Source organism: Gopherus flavomarginatus, chromosome 3 (genome assembly GCF_025201925.1).
Source record: "Gopherus flavomarginatus isolate rGopFla2 chromosome 3, rGopFla2.mat.asm, whole genome shotgun sequence".
Taxonomy (NCBI): Eukaryota; Metazoa; Chordata; order Testudines; family Testudinidae; genus Gopherus; species Gopherus flavomarginatus.
The window spans coordinates 285444358-285465761 of record NC_066619.1 but is presented as its reverse complement, the minus strand read 5'-3'; the positions used below and the strand labels follow the sequence as shown (position 1 = coordinate 285465761).

The 21404-nt window shown below is 50.9% G+C and overlaps 1 protein-coding gene across 1 annotated transcript in view; it reads left to right on the top strand.

Annotated features, from left to right (window-relative positions):
- The window catches only part of SIGLEC1 (sialic acid binding Ig like lectin 1), a 47711-nt gene that overhangs the window by 7269 nt on the left and 19038 nt on the right, over positions 1 to 21404 (top strand). Inside the window, exons 2-11 of the mRNA XM_050943292.1 lie at positions 1474 to 1555; positions 3126 to 3485; positions 3733 to 4029; positions 5821 to 6087; positions 7329 to 7583; positions 10745 to 11044; positions 15014 to 15268; positions 16446 to 16745; positions 18531 to 18785; positions 20240 to 20539. Of these exons, the coding sequence (XP_050799249.1) occupies positions 1507 to 1555; positions 3126 to 3485; positions 3733 to 4029; positions 5821 to 6087; positions 7329 to 7583; positions 10745 to 11044; positions 15014 to 15268; positions 16446 to 16745; positions 18531 to 18785; positions 20240 to 20539 (2638 nt within the window). The 5' untranslated portion in view covers positions 1474 to 1506. The remainder of the gene's footprint in view (positions 1 to 1473; positions 1556 to 3125; positions 3486 to 3732; positions 4030 to 5820; positions 6088 to 7328; positions 7584 to 10744; positions 11045 to 15013; positions 15269 to 16445; positions 16746 to 18530; positions 18786 to 20239; positions 20540 to 21404) is intronic.

Below are 21404 nucleotides of genomic sequence, written 5' to 3'. Positions count from 1 at the left end.
AGGGCATTTTGGGGGTGGATGCTCATTTAATCAGACTGGATCCGATCTCTACACATGGCCAAACCAGAATCCTGGAGCTGAGCTGCAGGGAAATTTGGATCCAGATCTTGGATCCCATCTGTCGTTGCAATCTGCACCAACACTCTGGATCTGAACGCCTCCAAACAGGAGGCCTAATGTGAATGGTGGGGCTTGCGCCCAGCTCGGGGACATCCCATGACCTTCTGCTACCAAACATCACATGAGAAACTCTGCATTGCCCCATCAAGCCATTGTGTAGGTCTGAGCTGGGCTCACCTGGCTGAATCCAAGTGCTCTTGCTCCCAGGCAGAGGATGCAGAGAGATGACTCCTGGAAGAGCCAGGAATGCATTTACACTTGTACACAGGCGTGCCCAGTGCCCACACGCTTTGCAGAAGATATTTGGGGCCCAGTCTTGCCAAACTGGCTTGCAAATTTTCCTATTAATCTGGGAGTTTTTAATCTCAGCTATGGGCTTTCTTTCTTTCCCCACAATCAGCTGTAGGTTACCACATTGTGAAGAATTTGAAGGGATGTTTTTTACTTTTTGGGGACTTGCCGGGGAGCAGCCTTCTTATCCCTTCCCCTTCCAAAAAAATAAAAAGATCTAAATATTCTCAGTGTCTGAGTCTGTGGGGCCAGGACATGGTCCCACAGCTGGAGTCCTTAACCCAGAGACATCAGAGCTTCCAAACAAGCCAAGCAGAATGGTGGTTTTGTCTAAGGTCTCTCATTGGTTGCCCAGAACTAGTGGGTTATCCAATCAAGAGTGGATCATCTCCAACCAGCAGGTAAGTGACAGATGGGGTCTCCAACCAACACCTTCTGTAGAAGTGTCTGGTTAACAATGCCATGGAGCTAGGCGATGCTCAGCCCAATGTCCCATGCCCCTGTCCCTGAACCATGGGGACACCAGGTACATGTTTTCGCAGCAGCAACCACATCATTGAACAGAATCAGGTGCACTAGCTGCACCAGTGTGAATCCGGAGTAACACCAAAGAGTCAGCAAGTAACACCAATAACCGTGGGGTTGTTCCACCGTGATACTGGTTCAGTTGAGAGCGAAATTTATCCCGTAGCAACCAAAAGCTGTTTTCATCTGATGGACACTCAGCATAATCCAGGTGAGATGAGCGGGGTCCCGGCCCGATGCCTAGCAGGTAGATAATCACCAGTCCGAGCAGAGGAGTCAAGGACTCACTGGGCTGTGGAGACTGCACTCGTCTTCCACCCTGCTTTGGGTTGCAGCACGTTGGCAGGTCAATATGGAGGAAGTCTGCTCTACTGCTACTCATCCTGCCTCAAATCTTTGGTTAAACAGAGGCCTCTAGTCTGCAGGGCCTTTGACTCAGCTCCTTTCACCAGCACAGCTGCCTTTTCCAAACACTTATAATAAAGACTAACTATCCTGCAAGAGCTTATTGCATGATCCTCTTTTCTCTTCCACCAGGATATCCCATACCGTTATCCAGTGGGAGCTGTCATGCCCATCTTATTTCAGCTTATCTTCCTGGCCAGTCATGCTCTGCAAGGTACGGTGCCATGTTTAACCCTAATAATAATCATCAGTGGTGTTCTGTTAGCTTCTGCCTGCATGCAACACTCGCTCCACTGCCTCCCTTCAGCATGGCAAAGGGTTTGTACCATTAGAAAAGGGATAGAGAAGAAGACAGAAAATATCACAATGCCACTACATAAATCCATGGTACACCTGCACCTTGAATACTGCATGCAGTTCTGGTCAGCCCATCTAAAAAAACCCCTATATTAGAGTAGGAAAAGGTTCAAAAGAAGGGGAACAAAAATGGTTAGGGGTATGGAACAGCTTCCATATGAGGAGAGATTCAAAAGGCTGGGACTGTTCAGCTTGGAAAAGAGACAACTAAGGGGGGATGTGACTGAGGTCTATACAATCATGACTGATGTGGAGAAAGTGAATAAGGAAGTGTTGTTTTCTCCTTCACATAACACAAGAACTAGGGGTCACCCAATGACATTAATAGGCAGCAGGTTTAAAACAAACAACAGGAAGTATTTCTTCACACAATGCACAGTCAACCTGTGGAACTCATTGCCAGGGGATGTTGTGAAGCAGGGGCCAGAAAAGAACTAGATAAGTTCATGGAGGATAAGTCCATCAATAGCTGTTAGTCAAGATGGGCAGGGATTCAACCCCATGCTCCGGGGGTCACTACCCTCTGTTTGCCAGAAGCTGAGAATGGGCGACAGGGATGGGTCACTTGATTACCTGTTCTGTTCATTCCCTCTGGGGCACCTGGCACTGACCACTGTCGGCAGACAGGATACTGGGCTAGATGGACCACTGGTCTGACCCAGTCTGGTCGTTCTTATGTTCTTACCCACAGCCTGGAGGATTCTCTCTCCTAGGCTCAGAGCAATCTCTAACCAACCCCTGTATATTCTTCCAGGGCAGTGCATGCTCCTGTTTTACACCAGTAGGAGTGGGAATAGGATCAGACACTGAGCGTTTACTGGTCCTAAGGCACAGTACAAAAACCAATTAGCCAATCCCTTGGCAGCAGATGACATTATTTATTTGTATTTCGGTGATGCCTTGGACACAGAACACAGGCAGTGCAGCATTATCCCCATTTTACATGCAGGTAAACTGAGGCACTAAGCCAGCAGCCCAAATTTCCAGCATGGCCCCTGATTTTGGATGCCCAGCTTGAGGGCCCAATTTACAGTGGTGACATGCATCAGCTGGTTGCAATAGGACAAATTCTGCTCTGGGATGACTCCATCAACTTGAATGGAGTTACCCCAGAGACCAGTTGGGTTCATTGACTTTAATGGGAATTGCATCTGGTTGGCGCTTCTGAAAATCTGGGCCTAAGTGAGATGCTCAAGCCCTTTCCCCCTCTCCCCGGCTCCACACACAGACACGAGAGATCAGTAGCAAGTCCAGAAGGGAAGAGAGCTCTGCCCAGGAGCCAGGCCCCACTGGCTGGCGGAGAGGAGAGAAGCATGTTGCTGATGGAGTCAGCAGATTAGCTCTCTCCTGACTGAGGTTTCTGCTTGTGCCTTGCTCCCTCTGTCTGTTCCCCTCCCCGTCTCTCTGTTCCCCTCTGTCTAATCCAGCCTTTGGCTCGTGGGGCGTGTCCTACCCCCTAAGCCTGCACAGTGTAAAGGACTCCTGCATCCTGATACCCTGCACCTTCAGCTACCCCAGCACAGTGAGCTCCACGGGCAGCATTGTGGCCATCTGGTACAAGGATTACGATAGCCAGCGCATTGTGATTTACCACTCGGCCACTCCCAGCGAGGTCGATGGCAGGTTTCAGGGCCGGACCGAGCTGCTGGGTGACCTGGCCGGGCACAACTGCACCCTGCTGCTGAGGGGCGTGAGGAGCGAGGACAGCGGCAAGTACAACTTCAGGTTCGAGATCAACCAGGGCGACCGGTGGTCAGACCTGCGTGGGGTGATGGTGACAGTTACCGGTGAGTATGGAGACGAGCTAGCCAGAGCATGTAAAATCACAACTACTCCACTGTGTGTCATGGGCCCTGTAGTGCTGCCAGCCACGGGTGAGTCTCCTGTAGCTCGAGTGCTTGTGCAGCAGCTGAGTTCTATCCCCACTGCTGCCATGAATGTCCAAGGGTACCATGCCATGATGGAGGAATAAACTGGAATCGCTATTATCCCATCGCAGACTCCCCAGAATCTCTCTGTTCTTTCCATCCCTAGATGCCCCCACCAGCCCGGCCATTGCTGCCCCGGAAGATCTTAGGGAGAGTATGAGAGTGAACTTCACCTGCTCCAGTCCATATGCCTGCCCATATGATAGCACCGCTCTGCAGTGGAGGGGCTACAATCCCGTGCTCTCGACCGTGACTGGGACAGTGCAACTGGACACCACTGGAGTGCTCAGCCGGCAGACCCTCGTTAGCTCCTTGTCTTGGCAGGACCACTCCAAAATTCTGTTCTGCGACGTGTCTGTTGGCTCCAAGCAGGCAACCGGGGAAATCGCTCTGAGGGTGAAATGTGAGTAGTGCTGTATTTCAAACACTGCCCTTGCTGACTGGAGCGAGGACCAGCAGCTACACCCTCTGTTTCTGCATTGCCCAAGTCACGTCTTTCCAGCCCACAATGCTTCCAGTTCTGCCACGTGATCTCTGACCCCTGGCCAGAAATTCATGGCCGGATTCCAACGGACGTCTGGCTTCCCTAAATTCTTCTCTGTGATTTTCACTGAACAAAGACTTCTTCTTGCCTTGCAGCCCTATCCTGCTCTGTGGCAGTGCTGGGTGCTGCTTCAGCAGCTGCCCTGTTCCACTCCAGAGGCAGCTGCATTCCTGTGGGGAGCGAATTGGGTCTTGTGTCTTACAGAGCCACACTTGGGAAAAAAATCTCCTCTGGTTGATTTGATGCTGGGTGCAATTAATTGTGGATGCGAGTGAGAGGATGCAGAGGTCTGACAACTTGCATAGTTAGACATTGCATGCTCTCGCTAGCAGAGCGCGGGAGTGGAAGGCAGGCTGGGGACCCCGGTGAATATCATCTGTAAAGCTCTCTGAGAAGACAGGGGCTGTACAAACGCAGAACATGTTGCCCCTTAGAATCAGTCTGTGGTCCTCACACTGGAGCAGCTGTGCCGACATTCTCAGACTCAGCAGCCTAAAACAAGACAGCACCTAGCCAGCTGGGTAAAAGTGGCCAGAGATCCCAGGGGCTGGTGTCAATCCCTGGTGCAGTTACTCCAGATGTCTCCTGGAAGCTGCATCTGGCCAACAGTTTCCTAGTTCCTCCCGTTCTCCTGGACCGACTTCTCTCACTGCTACAGACCCTCCCCCCCCCCCCCCCACCGACTGCCTCTTACCACTTGGTGGTGCTACTGTCAGCCCCAGAAACGTTTCTCATTAAGGCCAACTGCCAGCTGCCCTTCTAACATCACTTCTCTCTCTACTCACCACCAGCTCATTACAGCTCCCCACTTTCCTCTCAGCACAGCCCCTGTGCAGTGTGCTCAGCCCTTCCTCCCCACCCACCGTCCGCCTGGAAAACAGGACTCTCCTCCATGCCCCGATGGGGACGCTGAGATAGCTGGTAGCCAGATCTCCTCGCCTCGTATGTCAAAGAACCCCAGTGCTCCATGGAGCGCAGCACCGCTTCCCCGCGCACACTTTTCAGCCCAAGAACTCTACCCATGATGCCCTGTTCTGCTCACAGGCTCATGCCAGCAGCCACCTCCTGCCCATGTCATTAGCTTGACCATGGGCCAAGACCTTTCCAGCTTCTACCTGCAGAGCTGCCTCCTTTCCCGAAAGCAGAGAAGCTCCAGGCTATGCTGCCCAGGGAACGTGGTTAGGAAGCAGCCCTAAGTCCTGGATCTGGCTTCCTGACCTGCAGGGAACCATCTCTAAGGATGAGAAGCTGGTTCAGGTCCTTTTGCCCACTCAGGCTTTGGTCTCTGACACTGGCAAGGGGGCAAGCTGAGGCAGGGGGTCTTGTGCCCCGTAGGGATTTGTCGGATATACAGACTCCTAGAACCACAGGGTAAGAAGGGACCATAAGGGCATCTAGTCTAACCCCCTGCCAAGATGCAGGACTTGTGCCAACATCATTTCCAAGAGACCACAAATAGAAGAGCTGTCAGAGGGTCATGAGCAGCACGGACCAGACTGGAGACAGTGACGAACACCGCTGAGCTAACCCGACTTCCCTAAGTCAGGACCGCTGGCTTCAGTCTCAGCCAGCGACTCCTGGCTATGGTGGTGCCCACTGGATGCCACCTCCATTCATTGCATGTCCTTTCTTCCTCTGACTCCCCTGCAGATTCCCCGAAAGGCACAAAAGTGGTAATCAACCCCTCCACAAAGAACATCCGGGTGGGCGACGCCGTGTCTCTCATGTGCAGCGTGAACAGCACCTTCCCCGAGGTCACCACTTACAAGTGGTACAAGGGCGGGACCGCCTTGGAGGAGAGCCAACAGATTCTGACTCTCCAGAGCGTTGCTCGTGAAGATTATGGCCTGTACCACTGTGAAGCAGAAAATTCCGTCGGCACCGGGGTGGCGGAAGCAGTTGTTCTCTATGTTTTTTGTAAGTATGGAGGAATCAGATGAATCACCAGCCAATACCACTGTAGCACCAATGCTTCATGGGGACCATGTGCAGTAAAGAAATGAAACCAGTCCTCCATCTAGGCCAGGACGGCCAAAGGTGGATGCTTCAGCAAAACAATAACGTTCCCTCCACCCTAATGCAACTGACTGTCTGCCTCAGTATTTGTCATTACAGCGGGCTAGGAATTCTTCAAGGAATGTTTTTTTAAAATGCTGATTTGTCAAAACCCAAACAGTTTGCAAAGCAGGGTCAGTTTCAAGGACTCTCCCGACTCAAGAAATGATCAGAAAACTTTTTGAAATTGTCAGACTGGCTGGTTTTGATATTTTTTGCACTGGAATGTTTCCACTTTTCAAGTCAAAATGACTTTTTGTTTAGAAATGTTAGTCAGTTTTGCCTAAAAAAATAGTTAAAGAAAAAAAGTTCAAAATCAAACTGAAACATGCCATTGACCCAAACCAATTTTTTTTGCATTCACAAAAATTTGAGATTTTGACTTTTCGTCCCACTTCTGGACAGGAACATTTTTCACTGTCTCTGATTTATTTTATAAGATGGGAAAATGGTTTCCTACTCAGCTCGATTGATCACCCTCATGTCCAAGTGCCTCACAAGCACTACTGAATCTACCCTTTGGGATAAGGAAGTATTGCTAGCTCTGTTTTACAGATGGGGAAACTGAGGCACAGAGTGACTAAATGACTTGCCCAAACACAGCAAGTCTGCCAGTGTGGTAGAAATTGAATCCCAAAATTCCCAAGTTCTAGTGCAGTGCTTTAATCACAAACCCAGCCTTCCTCCCCCTTCACTCTTGCATCCCGGAGAGATGGAGGGGGCGGTCTTCTTCAACCCAGAGGGTGTCCCATTCATGTCTTGAAGCTAGAGGATCAGTCGCCTTTGAAATCTGGCTTCACCCCATCCTGGGCACAGGTTATTTGCTAGGATCATGTGGGTGTATCTCACATACTCAGTTTCCTGTCACTGCAGGGGACTGGAGCCCTGGTACATCTCCTTTCCCCTCAATCTCTGCCCGTGGCACAAAGTAATTGAGTATCCCAAGGGCTGTAACTTTTTGGTCTAATTCTGGTGGATGGACTTGCTAGGGGATGGCTGAGTGATGCTTAGTGGCCTCTTCTATACAGAAGGTCAGCCTGGATGATCTGGTGGTCCCGTCTAGTCTTAATATCTATGACTCAATCTGCTGTCATCTCTTTCAGCTGCTGTGCTCTCGGTGACCCCTTCTGCAGAGATACAGGAAGGTGAGATGGTCACTTTGACGTGCGCCATTCCCGGCGAGGAGAACCAGGATCTCAGCTACACCTGGTACAAGAACAACGTGTGGATCAAGGAAGGCACGGCCCGCTCCCTGGTGTTTCACAAAGTCACCAGCAGTGACACCGGCTATTATTTGTGCAAGGTGCAGAATGACAAAGGGAGTGAGATGTCCCAGGCCATCAGCCTGAGCGTGTTCTGTAAGTGTATCACAAAACTCACACCTACTACTGCAGGGCACCTTGATCTGAGGTTTTTAAAGAGTTAAGGTTTTTAAGGGGGGTTGTGTGTGTCACGGAGTTCCCGGGCGATGCTCTGGAACTGCTCCCCACCAAGCCAGTCAGGACTTTGGGGAGCCTCCTCTCCCTTGGAGCAGACTTGTTCAGGGCAAGAAGCTCACACGTCTTCACCTCCTGGGTCTCTCCTTGGAGCATTCAGCATCCTCTGCCCCTCCATGCGCTTCCCACAGCGAGCCTGCCCCAGCGGGGTCCTGGGGAAGCCTCCGGGTCCTGCACCCCCACTTTGCAGTCAGACGTGACTCTTAGCCAGCCAGTAAAACAGAGGTTTATTCAATGACAGGAACAGGGTCTAAAACAGAGCTTGTAGGTACAGAGACCCGGACCCCTCGGCTGGGTCCATTCTGGGGGGCAGTGAGCCAGACCCCCAGGTCTGCCCTCCACCCTTGACCCCAGCCAGCTCCAGACTAACAACCCCTCCCAGCCCCTCCTCTCTGCTCAGCCCCTTTCCTGGGCCAGGAGGTCACCTGATCCCTTTGTCTCCAACACCTTCAGCTGGCACCTTTGCAGAGGAGGGGCCCAGGCCATCAGTTGCTAGGAGACAGAGGGTCAGGCATTTAGGTGCACTGGCCCTTTGCTCTGCCAGATACTTAAGAACTGCTATGGGGACACTGAGGCACCAACACAGTATTCAGAGCAAACATTAAGAACATTCCTAGTTCGTCACAGTGTGCTGAGCCGGGGGGAGGAGGGGCGAGGGGCAGGGCTGCTCAGGGAGAAGAAGGGTTTAAAAAGCCAGCTCCTAAGTGACCAGAGGAGCTAGTGAACAGGGGAGTTTTACAAGGGAGTTTAGAGAGGGGGTGCGAGAGGCAGATACACCTAACAACCGTTCTCTAAACTTAACCCCCCTAACCCCAAAAGCAAACCACAAACCACAAAATCCTGCAAGAGTAAAAAGAACGCCAGCAGAAGCAGCTGAGTGGGGGTGAGGAAGGATATCCAGTTTACTGCAGTGAATGCAGCATGTATGGTTGTGTGCAGGTGGCAAACGTGCATTCAGTGCAAACAGCTCCTGGCCTTCAGAGGCTGAGGACCGGCTCTGGAGACCAGAGCAGCTGAACGGCAGGAGCAAAGGGAGACAGAAAGGTGAACCGAGGAGACTTTCAGGGACATGGCAGAGCATCCCCTCCCCCAGTTTGACAGCCTCTGAGTAATACAGCAGGGGGGAAAGGGGAATCACAGTTTTGCAGGTTTGGGGAAGATAAATATTTAGGGAGTTTTGCCTTGACATGTTTGTCAGTAAAAACTGGGGAAACCGTCCCTGCTCCAGGAAATATCAGCTGCCCCAGAAATATCTGCCAGGAGATCACGGGAGGTTTGATGCAGCAAGGCTTGCAGCATTAATGGAGTTCTGGTACTTGGGTAAATGTGGCCAGGTTGCTCCTTGGCTCACAACCACAGCTGTCTCCCCGGTCAGGTGCAACCGACAGAGATTACCTGCAGCAGCCTCACTCAGCAACAGCAGCTGCATCAGTGCTAGCAAATCCAAACCGATAGTCCCAGCGTCACTCTGCAGGCAGCATGTTTAGTCAGTGGCTGCGCCCATCCAGGCCTCTCCTTCACAGAGTTTGGTCTCCCTCCCAGCCAGTCCTTACCTGGGCTGGGGTCTCCCCCAGTGGTTCTCACCCTGCAGACAGTGGGCCACCTGTGGCCCTATCAGCACAGAGCTACGGCCAGGAGTGCCGCCAGCTTTTTTGCCACTTTAGGTGGCAGAAGTTCCCGCCCCCGAAATGCCGCCTCCAACAGAGGCAGCAGAAGGTTCCGCCCCTGAAATGCCGCTCCCGACAGAGGCGGCAGAAGGTCCGGCCGCTGCGGTCGCGGTTCCCCAAATGTTAGAGCCCTAGACGACCGCCTAGGTCGCCTAATGGGTTGCGCCAGCCCTGGCTGCGGCCCATGTAACATCCTCAGGGCCATACAGGCAGTATTGCATGCAGCCCACATAACCCATCATGGGCCACATATATGGTCCACAGTGGGAAATAGGTTGAGAACCACTGGACCCTGTCACAGTAAGATCCAGCACCTCTGGAGGAAACGGATGGTCAGGGCCCTCGGAAAGGGACACAGGCCCAGATTCTCAAAGGTATTTAAGCACCTAAACTAGGGTCACCGTATGTCCCATTTTGGCCGGGACAGTCCCCTTTTTCAGCTCTGTCCTGGACGTCCCTACTTGTTTGCCAAAAGTGAGCATTTGCCCCAGCTGCAAGGCAGAGCGGAGAGCAACGGCTGCTGCCCCGGGGCTCAACCCCAGCCGCAGGCAGTGTGGAGCTCTGGAGGTCAGCCCCAGCCCTGGCACATGGGTAGGGCAGCTCTGGCGAGCCCTGCACATGGGGAGGCAGCTCAGGTGAGCCCCAGGCCATCCCATTTTTACTTTAAGAAATATGGCCACCCTACCCTCAACTCCCATTGATTTCACTGGGAGTTAGGTGCCTGATTGCCTCTGAGGATCTGGGCCACAGCTCTTTTCACCTGTAGGGTGCTGGCTGGATCCCGCCCAGGCCTGCAATGTCCAGAAGCCATTCCCACCTAACAGCTGTGTGCTGGCCTGGAGTTGGGAGTGTCATCCCAGTTATTAGTGTAGCAATGAAACCCCAGACCCGAGTTACGATGTATTGGGAAACCCAGGAAAGTGCTGTGTCTGTGAGGTCACTGAGATTTGACAGTGTTCTTAAAGCCCTGACTACTGGAGTCAAGGGATTAAGTTAAAAAAAAATCTCAGCTTTTTTTTTTTTAAAGGGCAAGTTTCTAGCACTGCTAGCTGGGAAGAAAAGCTTGAAAACGTGACCTGAGTGTGCTCCAGTGACTCAAAAACTGGAAGGAATAAAAGGAACCCCAAAATTATGATATTTCAAAAATCTCCCGGGTGCTATTCAAACCCAGCAGGCACCTCTGTTTTCTAAAGCTAGGTGATTTTAATCTGGCTGTCACCTTTTAACCTCTTGCTCTAATCATAAAACCAGTTGTTATTCCCCCTTCTAGCCCCCCACCAACTCTCCCCTGGGTTCCTCAATACATGGCTCATCACAACGCCAATGCTCTGTCATTGTCTCCCTTCCACTGCACAGATCCCCCTAGGGACCTTGCCATCACCTTGTTCCAAGAGACGCAGGAAGGAAAACTGGCTCTCATTCACTGCACCGTGGATAGCCACCCCCTGTCTGTGCTGGCCCTTTACCGCAACGAGGCCCTCGTCGCCACCACCAGCTCCCACGCAGCCCCCAGCCAGCGGCTCAGCATCACAGCTTCCCACAACTCCTTGAAACTAGAGATCCAGAACGTGCTGCCGGAGGACGACGGCCGATACCGGTGCACGGCAAGCAACACATACGGGAACGCGACTGCTGCTAAGCTGTTCCATGCCCAAAGTGAGTAAATGATTTGTGATTACCACGCGGGATAAGGGTGTCATAACTTAGTCCCAGATTTGGACCTTAGCGTCCAAAATATGGGGGTTAGCATGAAAACCTCCAAGCTTAGTTACCAGCTTGGACCTGGTAATGCTGCCACCACCCAAAAAATTAGAGTGTTTTGGGGCACTCTGGTCCCCCCGAAAACCTTCCCTGGGGATCCCAAGACCCAAATCCCTTGAGTCTCACAACAAAGGGAAATAAACCTTTTCCCTTCTCCCCACTCCAGGTGCTCCTGGAGAGATACACAGACACAAGCTCTGTGAATCTAAACAGAGGGAGTCCACCCTCTGTAATTCCAGTCCTGGAAACAAAAGCACTTTCCTCTTTACCCAGAGGGAATGCAAAATCAGGCTAGCAAATCTAACACACACAGATCTCCCTCTGATTTCTTCCTCCCACCAATTCCCTGGTGAGCTGCAGACCCAATTCCCTGGAGTTTCCCCACTAAAGAAAACTCCAACAGGTCTTAAAAAGAAAGCTTTATATAAAAAGAAAGAAAAATACATAAAAATAGTCTCTCTGTATTAAGGTGACAAATACAGGGTCAATTGCTTAAAAGAATATTGAATAAACAGCCTTATTCAAAAAGAATACAAATCAAAGCACTCCAGCCACTATAGACATGTAAATACAAAAACAACAAAACCATGTTTGGTACTCACACTTGGAAATAGAAGATTAGAAAACAGAAATCACTTCTCAAAGCTGAGAGAAAAGCAGGCAGACAGACAAAAGACTCAGACACACACTTCCCTCCACCCAGAGTTGAAAAAATCCGGTTTCCTGATTGGTCCTCTGGTCAGGTGCTTCAGGTGAAAGAGACATTAACCCTTAGCTATCTGTTTATGACAAAGGGGCTGCCACCAGTCGGGACTCCCAGGCCCCTGGACAGATTTTTGGGCATGATGCCTTCTCCGAGCATCATGTTTAATAATACCAACATTCTTCTGCCACCTTCACAGTGGAAACCCTGGGCAATGGGGCCTCTGTCATCACTCTGTTTGAGGAGCATTTCACAACTGTTCACTGTGCCATATCTGCACCATCCTTAGATTAAGGCCTTACAGAAAGGTCGTCTGACTGCTGGGGCACCCTCATGTCTAGGTGCAGCCTAGCAGGCCCTCCTCATCTATCCGTCCCCCACCAACAGCAGTGGTCTGCCTCGTCTCATGACTGCCCAGCTCGCTTTACGTCTCTCCCCAGCTCGGGTAACAAACATACAACAAAACATTCCAAATTGTCTCCCAACACAAGAGATTCCTCGGCCCCCTCGGGTGCTATTGCTCAGCTTGTCCTCGAGGCTCCATCTTCCATCTTCAGCCCCATCCTGGGCTCAACAGTCCTGACATGAAGCATGTACGCCGCTTCCTCAGGGCTGGGAGGGGAACCCTGGTCCATTCTCCTTCCCTGCAGCCTGCACTTAGCACAGCCTCTCTGCTGGTCCCCAGGCATCTCCCTCGGTCCTCCCAGGGCCTTCTTCTCTACTGGAACGCCGACTCAGGACTGCCTCTCTGTGCCTTGGCCCCTTCCCAGGCCCTGCCACAGGGAGTAATTCCATTCCTGCAGCTTTCTTCAGTCTGCCTTCCCCTGCCCCTTCCCAGAGAGAGGAAACACCCAACCTCCTCTAAGGACAATGTGCCTCTGGCCCCAGCTTCACTGCCCCTGGCCTCCAGGTTTCCTCCTGGCTCTGGGCCCTCTGATTTTGGCTCCCAGGCTTCTCTCATCCTTTAGCCCAAGGAAACTCTCAGCTATCTCTCACCTGGGTCTCCTCCCTTCTTCTGCTCTGTGCTCCTTCCTTTATGAGCACCTGTCTCCCCCCCAGCTGCCTGAGTAACCAGTTATGCCTGACACTCCTCCAGAAATCACCCGGGGGCCTGTTACACCCAGTCACAGACCTACACTCAATAAAGACGTTATCGAGATGCTATTTAACGTTCTGATACAGGCAGAGCTGGCTGACAAAACAGAACAAGGTCACTGAACATTTTGAAGTTTCAGAGTTGGTGGCACAATTGGACCCATTTTTCATATTTTTTTCAAAAAATTTCAGTACATATTTTTTCAAAACATTTCATCTCTCTTCCTTCTTTTGGCCCCTTTTGGCTAACCAGTGAAATCATGTGGATAATGTCCAGTGGGGTCCCTCTCCCCCCAAACCTTTTCTTTTACTTGTTTTTCCTTTTTCCACTTAGTGACTTTTCAGATCTTCTCCTGTTTCAGACCAGTCACAGAGCGGCAAAAGGGAGAAAAGAAAAGTAAAGTGGAGGGTTGGGGGAGAGAAACAACCTTGCCAGTTTGCTCATCCAGTTGGATTCAGTGAGAGGGAGGGAATGATGAGAAAGAAGAAAAACCAAAAAATCTGTAGTTTCAAAATTTAAGTAATTTTTAGATTTTTGAAAACCAAAATGAAACAAAAATGTCAATGAGAACAAACTGAAAAATGTTAATTCCACCTAGAAATTTCTGCCTGAAAAATTCCATTGAAAATGACATTTTCCCACAACAAAAACAAAAACAAAAAAATCCTTTTTGACAAATCCCATTTTTGCAGTGGGAAAATGTTTTGATTAATTTTTTTTGACCAGCTGTAACTATAGACAGCTCAGGGACTGCTGATTTCAACTCACTTTTCTCCCGTCTTCTGAATTGTGCCTTGAAGAAGCTACAGCTGATTAGTAATGCAGACGCTCAGGATGAAGAGAGCATGTTGTTCCGATGCTGAAGTTCTGTGAAGTTTCATATAGGCCTAGTGTATCTTTATGAGGTCTTTTTGTTTTTAAGCTTTCTCTGGAAGGAAATTATTTCTTTGATTGGAGAAGCCAGGAGCCTCTCTAATAGAGCTAATCAGAAAATGTTTTTCAGAGTTTTTGTTCCTTTTTGGAAATTTTGAGTTTTCACCAAAATTTTTAGGTTTCTTAGTGAAATATTGAAAATTCCAAATTTTTGACAGAAAAATTTCAACTGGAAACCAAAAATATTTCTATTTGGAAATGCAGTGATGGTACTTCATGGGAATTGTAGTTTAGGGTCCTCATATTCCCTTTCTCCTCTATAGTACCGAATCCCAGGCCAAACCACAATTCCCATGATGCACCATGGCTCCCTTCTTGTTAAGCCACCACAGGAGCATCAAGGGACTCCCTGGTGCAGTGCATCATGGCAAATGTAGTTTGACTAGGGAACCCAGCCCATAGAGAAGAGTGCAGGCAGTATGCACCTGAACTACAACTTCCATGAAGCACTGCAGCAGTATTTCCAAACTGCAGTGTTTCAGCTTTGAGCCAAAAGCCAAAATCTTTTCTGGTTTTGGGTGTTTGGGTTTTGTGACAAAAAGTCATTTTTTCACACAGAAACCAGAATTCTTTTGTGGAATATTTTGTTTTGCCAAAAAAAGCGCAATTTTTCTGTTGAAAAACAGTTTCAACAGGATTTTTTCAACCCTCCTTCCTCCTTTGGGCCAGCTATCCCAATGTGGTAGGAGAGGCTGAAAGCCATCCTGCCAGTCTTATAAATGGCCTGTATTCCTCCTCTCCCTCCCTCCCCCAAACTGGACACAATAAAAAAGAACAGCAAACAATAAAGAACCTCAGCCTATCCCCTTTCCCAAGCCCATAATACTGCGGTATACGCAAACCCAAACAAGAGCAGGGTGCTGGATCTCCACTCAGCAGCTGGACTAGAGGCTTGATTTCATGTCCCTGGCTTCATTACATCTCGCCGTACATCACGGGACTCACACAGCCCTTAGCACCAAAGCATATATTTGGATTGGCAACATGAGCCAGTGTCCAGCTGGGACTACGGAGGCTGCTCAGGCTCACACAGCTCATGTGAGGCCCGGAGGACAAACCTTGGGTCACTGCCCTATCATGACAAAGATTTCACTCCCCTGCTTTACTGTGTTTCCTTCCCTCCCTCGTTCAGCGGCGAGAGTCTTGATCAGTCCCTCCCCGGAAGTGCGCGAAGGAGATGCAGTCACCCTGACGTGCGTCGCCACCCGAAGCGCAGAGGAAGGGACCAGCTACACCTGGTATAAGAACACCAGGTGGCTGAAGGAGACCTCAGAGAACACCCTGGTCCTCCCAGGTGCGAGCAGCAGGGACGCCGGCGCTTTCCAGTGTAAGGCCCAAAATAAGAGAGGCAGCAGCACCTCTCCGGCTGTCACCCTGCGGGTGCTGTGTAAGTATGATCTCCCTTCCACAGCCCCCAGAATAAGGCAAAAGGGGGAATTCTTTGTGATTAGGGAACTGGCTAATCCTTAGATCAGCTGGAGGAACATCTTGGAGAGGCCACAATTCACACACTAATGGCCAAGTTCTGCCCTCAGCTGCCCCATCGTGAAACTAAAGTGATCCCTGAATCAATGGAGTGACTCCAGATTTACACAAGCCTGTCTAAGAGCAGAATCTGGCCCTGAGAGCCTTTATTAAAGTAAGATGCAAGTCAGTTAATCAGATCAATCTGGCAATACCGTCCTGGTCCTGCAGCTGATGCGACATAGCTAGCCTCCAGGACCCAGCAACCTTCTAGCTGAGTTCACAATCCAGATTCTACAGCAGGGTGCTAAACTGGCATGGTGCTGGTGGAGTTGTCATCTTGCAGTGAGATGTAGAGTAGAACTAGTATCCTGACCATTCATGGTCAGTAAAAACAGGCCCTGGCTGGCATTCTTCATAAAAGTATTAACTCTGGTGCCAGGCCCAAATTCCGCTTGCGGTAACTGCTGTTTGTCCTGCCAGTTACTTCTCCCTGTTTTAAGAAGAAACCGTTGTTTTTGCTTCCTGCCCTTAACATGAGTGTAGAGTTGCTATGCACTGTAAAACAGCTGCTACGTTCCACCCCACAGCTGCATGTGCATTTCAGAGGTGGATGCCGTGCTCCCTACCCATAGCTTGTGTATGAGTTTAAATCTCTGGACTCTATCCGGATCCAAGGCTCCATACAAATGCAAGATCCTTGGGTCAGCTCCTGAATGAGTGTCAATCGGAGTAGCTCCACTGAAGGAAATAGAGCTCTACGGATAGACACCAGCTGAGGATCTGGCCCATTGTTATCATCTAAACTCCCAAAGTTCTACCCCAGAACATACCGTCTGTCACATCAAAGTGAGGCTGGCAGTTCAGGGACCTTCGGTTGCTCCAGATTCCAATTCTGGCCAGATTCCTGTCTTGTCTGTATTGGCCCAGGCCTGTTTGAGCAAGGAAAGACACTGAAGCAACAGCCTGGCGGCTGGTGCCTCAGAAGGACCCATTAGAGCGCTGGGGAAGTGGGGCAGAGCGTTGCAAGGGTTTCTCCTAATCTAGTAAACAATCATGTGTCCAATAACATATCGGCCAACAACATTTTAACCCTGCAGTCCCACCGAGACGGCCCCAGATGACCTCCCTGCTAGAGACGCAGAACAGGCACCTGGGCATCATCCTGTGCACCACTGACAGCGACCCACAGTCCGAATTAGCCCTGTACAGAGGAGATGAATTAGTAGCTTCCACCAGTGGCTCCCGCTTGGCCGGCCAGAAGCTCAGTGCGACGCCATCGTACAACAGCCTGAAGGTGGAGATCCGCGAGGTGGTGCTGGAGGACGAAGGGACCTACGTATGCTCGGCTAGGAACACCTATGGCAATGCAAGCGCCTCCATGGTCTTCAGTGCAGAGAGTGAGTCCCCAGCTAGGTTCCTTTTGTCAAAGGGAACTGGCCTTTCCAACCGCGTGTGGTGGGAGAGAGACCCAGGCAGGCAGGGAGGGGCACAGGCCCCTGTGTTGGCGGTAAGGGACGATTCACGCTAATCCTTCTGCTGTTATTAAAAAAACAAGAACAACCCAGCAATTCCATTGATCGCAATGGGGATTCACTGGAGGGGCGGGTCGCGTTCCACCGACTCCTGTCACGGCTCTGGATTGAATCCTTAGTGAAATGGCTGTTGTGAGGGATTGAATAAGTATCACATTCTTTGGTCACCCTGAGCGTCATTCACCACTGGAACAATTTCCCAAAAGTCGGGGTGGATTCTCCATCACTGGCAAGTTTTGAATCAAGGTGGGATGTTTGTCTAACAGCTCAGCTCCAGGGATTATTGTGGGGCAGATCTCCAGCCTGGGCTATGCAGGAGGTCAGCCTAGATCACAGTTGTCCCTTCTGGGCTTGGAATCTATGAATCTATGGGTGATTCACTACTGATCCCACCCTATTAACTGCTGTAGAGGATGCCCCATTGCTTCCTAGGATGGCATCCAAGTTAGTGGGATGGGATCCATAAAGGGAACAAGTTAAAGGGGAGATTCCACAGTATCCTATGGAACCACTGAATATTAAATATCATAGATTCATAGAAACGTAGGGCTGGACGAGACCTCAAGGGGTCATCTACTCCATCATGAAGGGAGGAAACTGCCTGAAATGTAAGTGTCCAATCTGGGCCTTTTGACCGAGTTTGCTACATAAAACCAAGCTTCTGAGCATGGAGACGCAATACTGGATAAATACGACATATCACAAATGACTTTAGACCATGCACATTTTGCCAGGCACCGGCCGTTTGACAGAACTCGGGGATAGCTGTAGGAAAATGGCTGCCAAATGAGGGCAGCATAATGGCCGCTTTGTGACATTTGAAACGATTGATTCATTCGCTGCTAAAAAAAAGACAATTGTGAAATTTGCAAAATGTTCCAAAGTCCCTCAAAGCCTGCAATACTCCAAGAGGCAACGATTCCCATCTGTGGGCCAGATTCTGCTCTCAGGAACACCAAGGTAAATCCAGAGTCATTCCGCTGAAGGCGATAGAATTATTATGCATTTACACTGGTGTAACTGAGATCAGAATCTGGCGCTGTGTTCAAAGTTCCCCTCTCAAAGCATCATACAACTCCGATGTACAAGGTCATCTAATGTATGCCGCCCCCAAGGTACTCCCCCTACCCCCCCACAGAAAACCTCACACGCACGTTCTGCTGTGCATTCGCCAGGACTTTGCCTACTCCAGTTTTAACTGTCTGTTACAGCTTCCACTGCTTCTCTTGAGAGCCTGTCCCCAGCCTAATCGAATCACAGAATCTAGTGATGGAAAAGACCCTCTTCTATGCTCCTAGCGCCAAGGGGCAGGACTGCTCCCTCCAGAACATTTTCTAGAGCTCTGTTGAGTCTAAATTTTAAATGTCCCACGCAATGGGGCTCCAGGCCGTCTCTTGGGGACAGAGTGCACTAGCAGGAAATGTAGTCTAGGATACACAGACTAACTCCCTCTTGGGCTAAGCCCATCCCCTTGCTCCTTCATATACCCCCATGGCCTGCCCTTAACAACCACCTGCCCCCTTGGCCCTCCAGCCCTAGCAGACAGTTATGTCATGCCCCATAATGTACCCAAAGAGACACATCTTTCGTTGCTTTGCTCTTCCCCCGTCGCTCAGTCCCTGAATCCTGTTTTCTCTCTTCCCCACTCAGCGGCGAGGGTCATCGCCACGCCGGCCTCAGAGGTGCAGGAAGGCCAGGGGGTCAACCTGACCTGCCACGTGAGCAGCAACTCATCGGCTATGACTAACTACAGCTGGTACAGAAATGACCAGTGGCTGTCCGAGGGCCTGGCCAATTCCCTGGTGTTCCAGCGGGTGGCCAGTGCAGATGCCGGGGTCTATTACTGCAAGGCAACGAATAACGGAACAAGCAGAAGCTCCGCCTTGGTCTCGCTGAATGTGCTGTGTAAGTTCCAGACACTTTGAATCTTCATGGCAGTGGCAGGTTCCCACAGGAGCACGTACGCATGGGCCCCAGTGGTGCAGTCAGTCCTGTCCCAACCAACACACCTAACTACACTTGCAGGTGCGCGTCGCGGTTGTGTGTACATGTGAGGGTACTTTTGGCTACATGTCGGTGGCTGCACGTGTGTTGATGTGAGTGCGTGGGTCCTTGTAGTGTGCACGTGTATGATTGTGTGGGTGTGTGCGTGTGTGGGTGTATGTGAACCCGTGTGCATTGTTTGTGTGTGTCTGGGCTCTTGCGTACATGCAGAAGCATGCGTGTGTGCCAACACGTATGTGCACATGTAATCCAGGCTTACTCAGGCTGATGCTCTGGCCCCAGTAGTGGCCGAATCACATGGTAGCTGAAGACCCTGTTATGCCCCAAACAAGGACTTGTCTCTAAAAGCACGTGCTCCTGCTGCCTGTGCTAAAATACCCAGGGCTGTGAGCTCAAGGCTGGAGCCAGCCCACCGACCTCCATGTGATCCAAGCGCTAGAGGGGGACCATGCGCCCCTCTGAGTACGAATGGGCGACACGTGCATCTGTTCCGGTGAGACGCTACCTGTGAAACACTGTGATCAAACGTGACTTATTGAACTGTGGTGACCAGCCTGCGTGCAGACCCTGTGCTGTCGTCTAACACGCGCAGTGCCGTCGCTTCCCCTCCCATCCTCGCACAGCCGGGCTGTTTGCTTTAGGAGCCAAACTGCTCGCCTGGCTTTTTAAAATTCACTGTCGGTTTCTTCATGTCAGTCTCAAAACCTCAGAAACTCATTCTCCTGCTTCCGGTCATTAGTACCAGCTTCCACTCTGCCCTTCACTTGGTCACTGCTGATGAGAGACTGCCTCCTCCGCTGCAGATCTGCCAGCAGGAATGGCCAGCAAGAGTAGATTTGGGGCCAGGCTGTATTCTTTTCAAGGGTCACCATAGGAAGCTAAAACTTGAGCAGAACTGACAATAAATAGCCTGTCTGTAATTAACCAGCTAGTGTGGGTGTGGGTGAGATCGTGTGTGTGTGTTAGAATATGCATGAGCATGTCTGTGTATTTTAGCAGGCAAGTGAGCGTGTGTATTAGAATGTGTGTGTGTGTATTTTAGCATGCATGGGATCATGTGCCTTCGTGTGTGTGATTCTCTCTACTGGATGGAATCAGAGCTTTTCTTCTGTGTGTCATAGCCCCAGTACAGCTCACAGCTAAGGGCGATTCTCTGCTAGCTCAATCAGACGAGGAGCTGAGTTCCATCGCTGCGTCCCCTGTAAGGTTTCTAGTGGCTGTGGTATGCAGCAGAGTGATGACAATGGTGAGGATCTAGGTGGCCATGGGATGGTCCAAGAGGGATAGGAGGGGTTTTTAAACAAGCCTCAAGACATTTATAAACTTGAGGATGATCTTTGCTCCCGACTCTTCAGACGCCCCCAGGAATCCCCGAATGACCTCGTTCCTGGAGGCGGAGATGGGCAGACTGGCCATCATCCGGTGCATGGTGGACAGCAACCCCCCGGCCCAGCTGTCCCTGTATAAAGAAGACAAACTCGTGGCCTCCACCGGCTCCAGGACTGCAGCTGCCCAACGGATCGGCATCACTGCCTCCCCGAACTCCCTCAGGGTGGAGATCCGGGACATCACGCTGGAGGACGAAGGGAACTATCGCTTCACCGCTAGCAATGCCTACGGCACATCTTCTGGGCTCCTGTACTTCCGTGTGCAAAGTGAGTACGGAGGAAACGGCTACAGGGCATGTGCAGCACTTCCCTCTGCTGGGTGCATGCAGAACTGCTCATCTGTGTGTCCTAGATCCCATGCTGCTAGGGAGTGGTCAGATGCTACTTTGATTCTAGGGCCTCTGGAGTTCCATGGGGACAAGGACCTCCTAGGAAGCCTTTGGACCAGGCAGGGGTCCCTGCACTAGAGACAGGTGATTGGCTACAGGTTTCATAGGGTCTGTCTTGAGAAACGCCTTCAAATTTGGCTACTTCTCCGAATCTTGGACCAGCTTTCTCAGGCTACAAAACCAGGCTGGAAATGCTGTGAGAATGGAGAGTCCTAGTACGCACCCACCAAGAAATACCACAAGATGGGGGAGAGGTCTTCTGTGTGTAGCTAGGAAGGGCAGAGGATATGCAGGGAAATGACCTGTAATGAAGAGGGTGAGGAGGAATGTAGCTGAGCATCTGAGAACCGTTAAACAGGGGAGCTGCCCAGGGCCGCAGAGAGGCAGGGGGCAAGTGGGGCAATTTGCCCCAGGCCCTGCAGGGCCCTCACGAGAGTTTTTCAGGGGCCCTGGAGCGGAGTCCTTCACTCGCTCCGGGTCTTTGGCGGCAATTCAGCGGCGGGGGGTCCTTCTGCCCTGGGACCTGCCGCCGAAGTGCTGGGTCTTCGGTGGCAATTTGGTGGCAGGGGCCCCTTGCAGCCGAAGACCCCAGGCCCCCTGAATCCTCTGGGTGGCCTTGGAGCTGCCCCTAGATGAATAACTCCTGGGAGCATTCGGGTGGGACTTGCCCATCACCCTAGGAGAGGAAGAGCCCTCTCTGCATTCACGAGTACTTTAATGAGTATTTGACCTAAGTCTCTCTG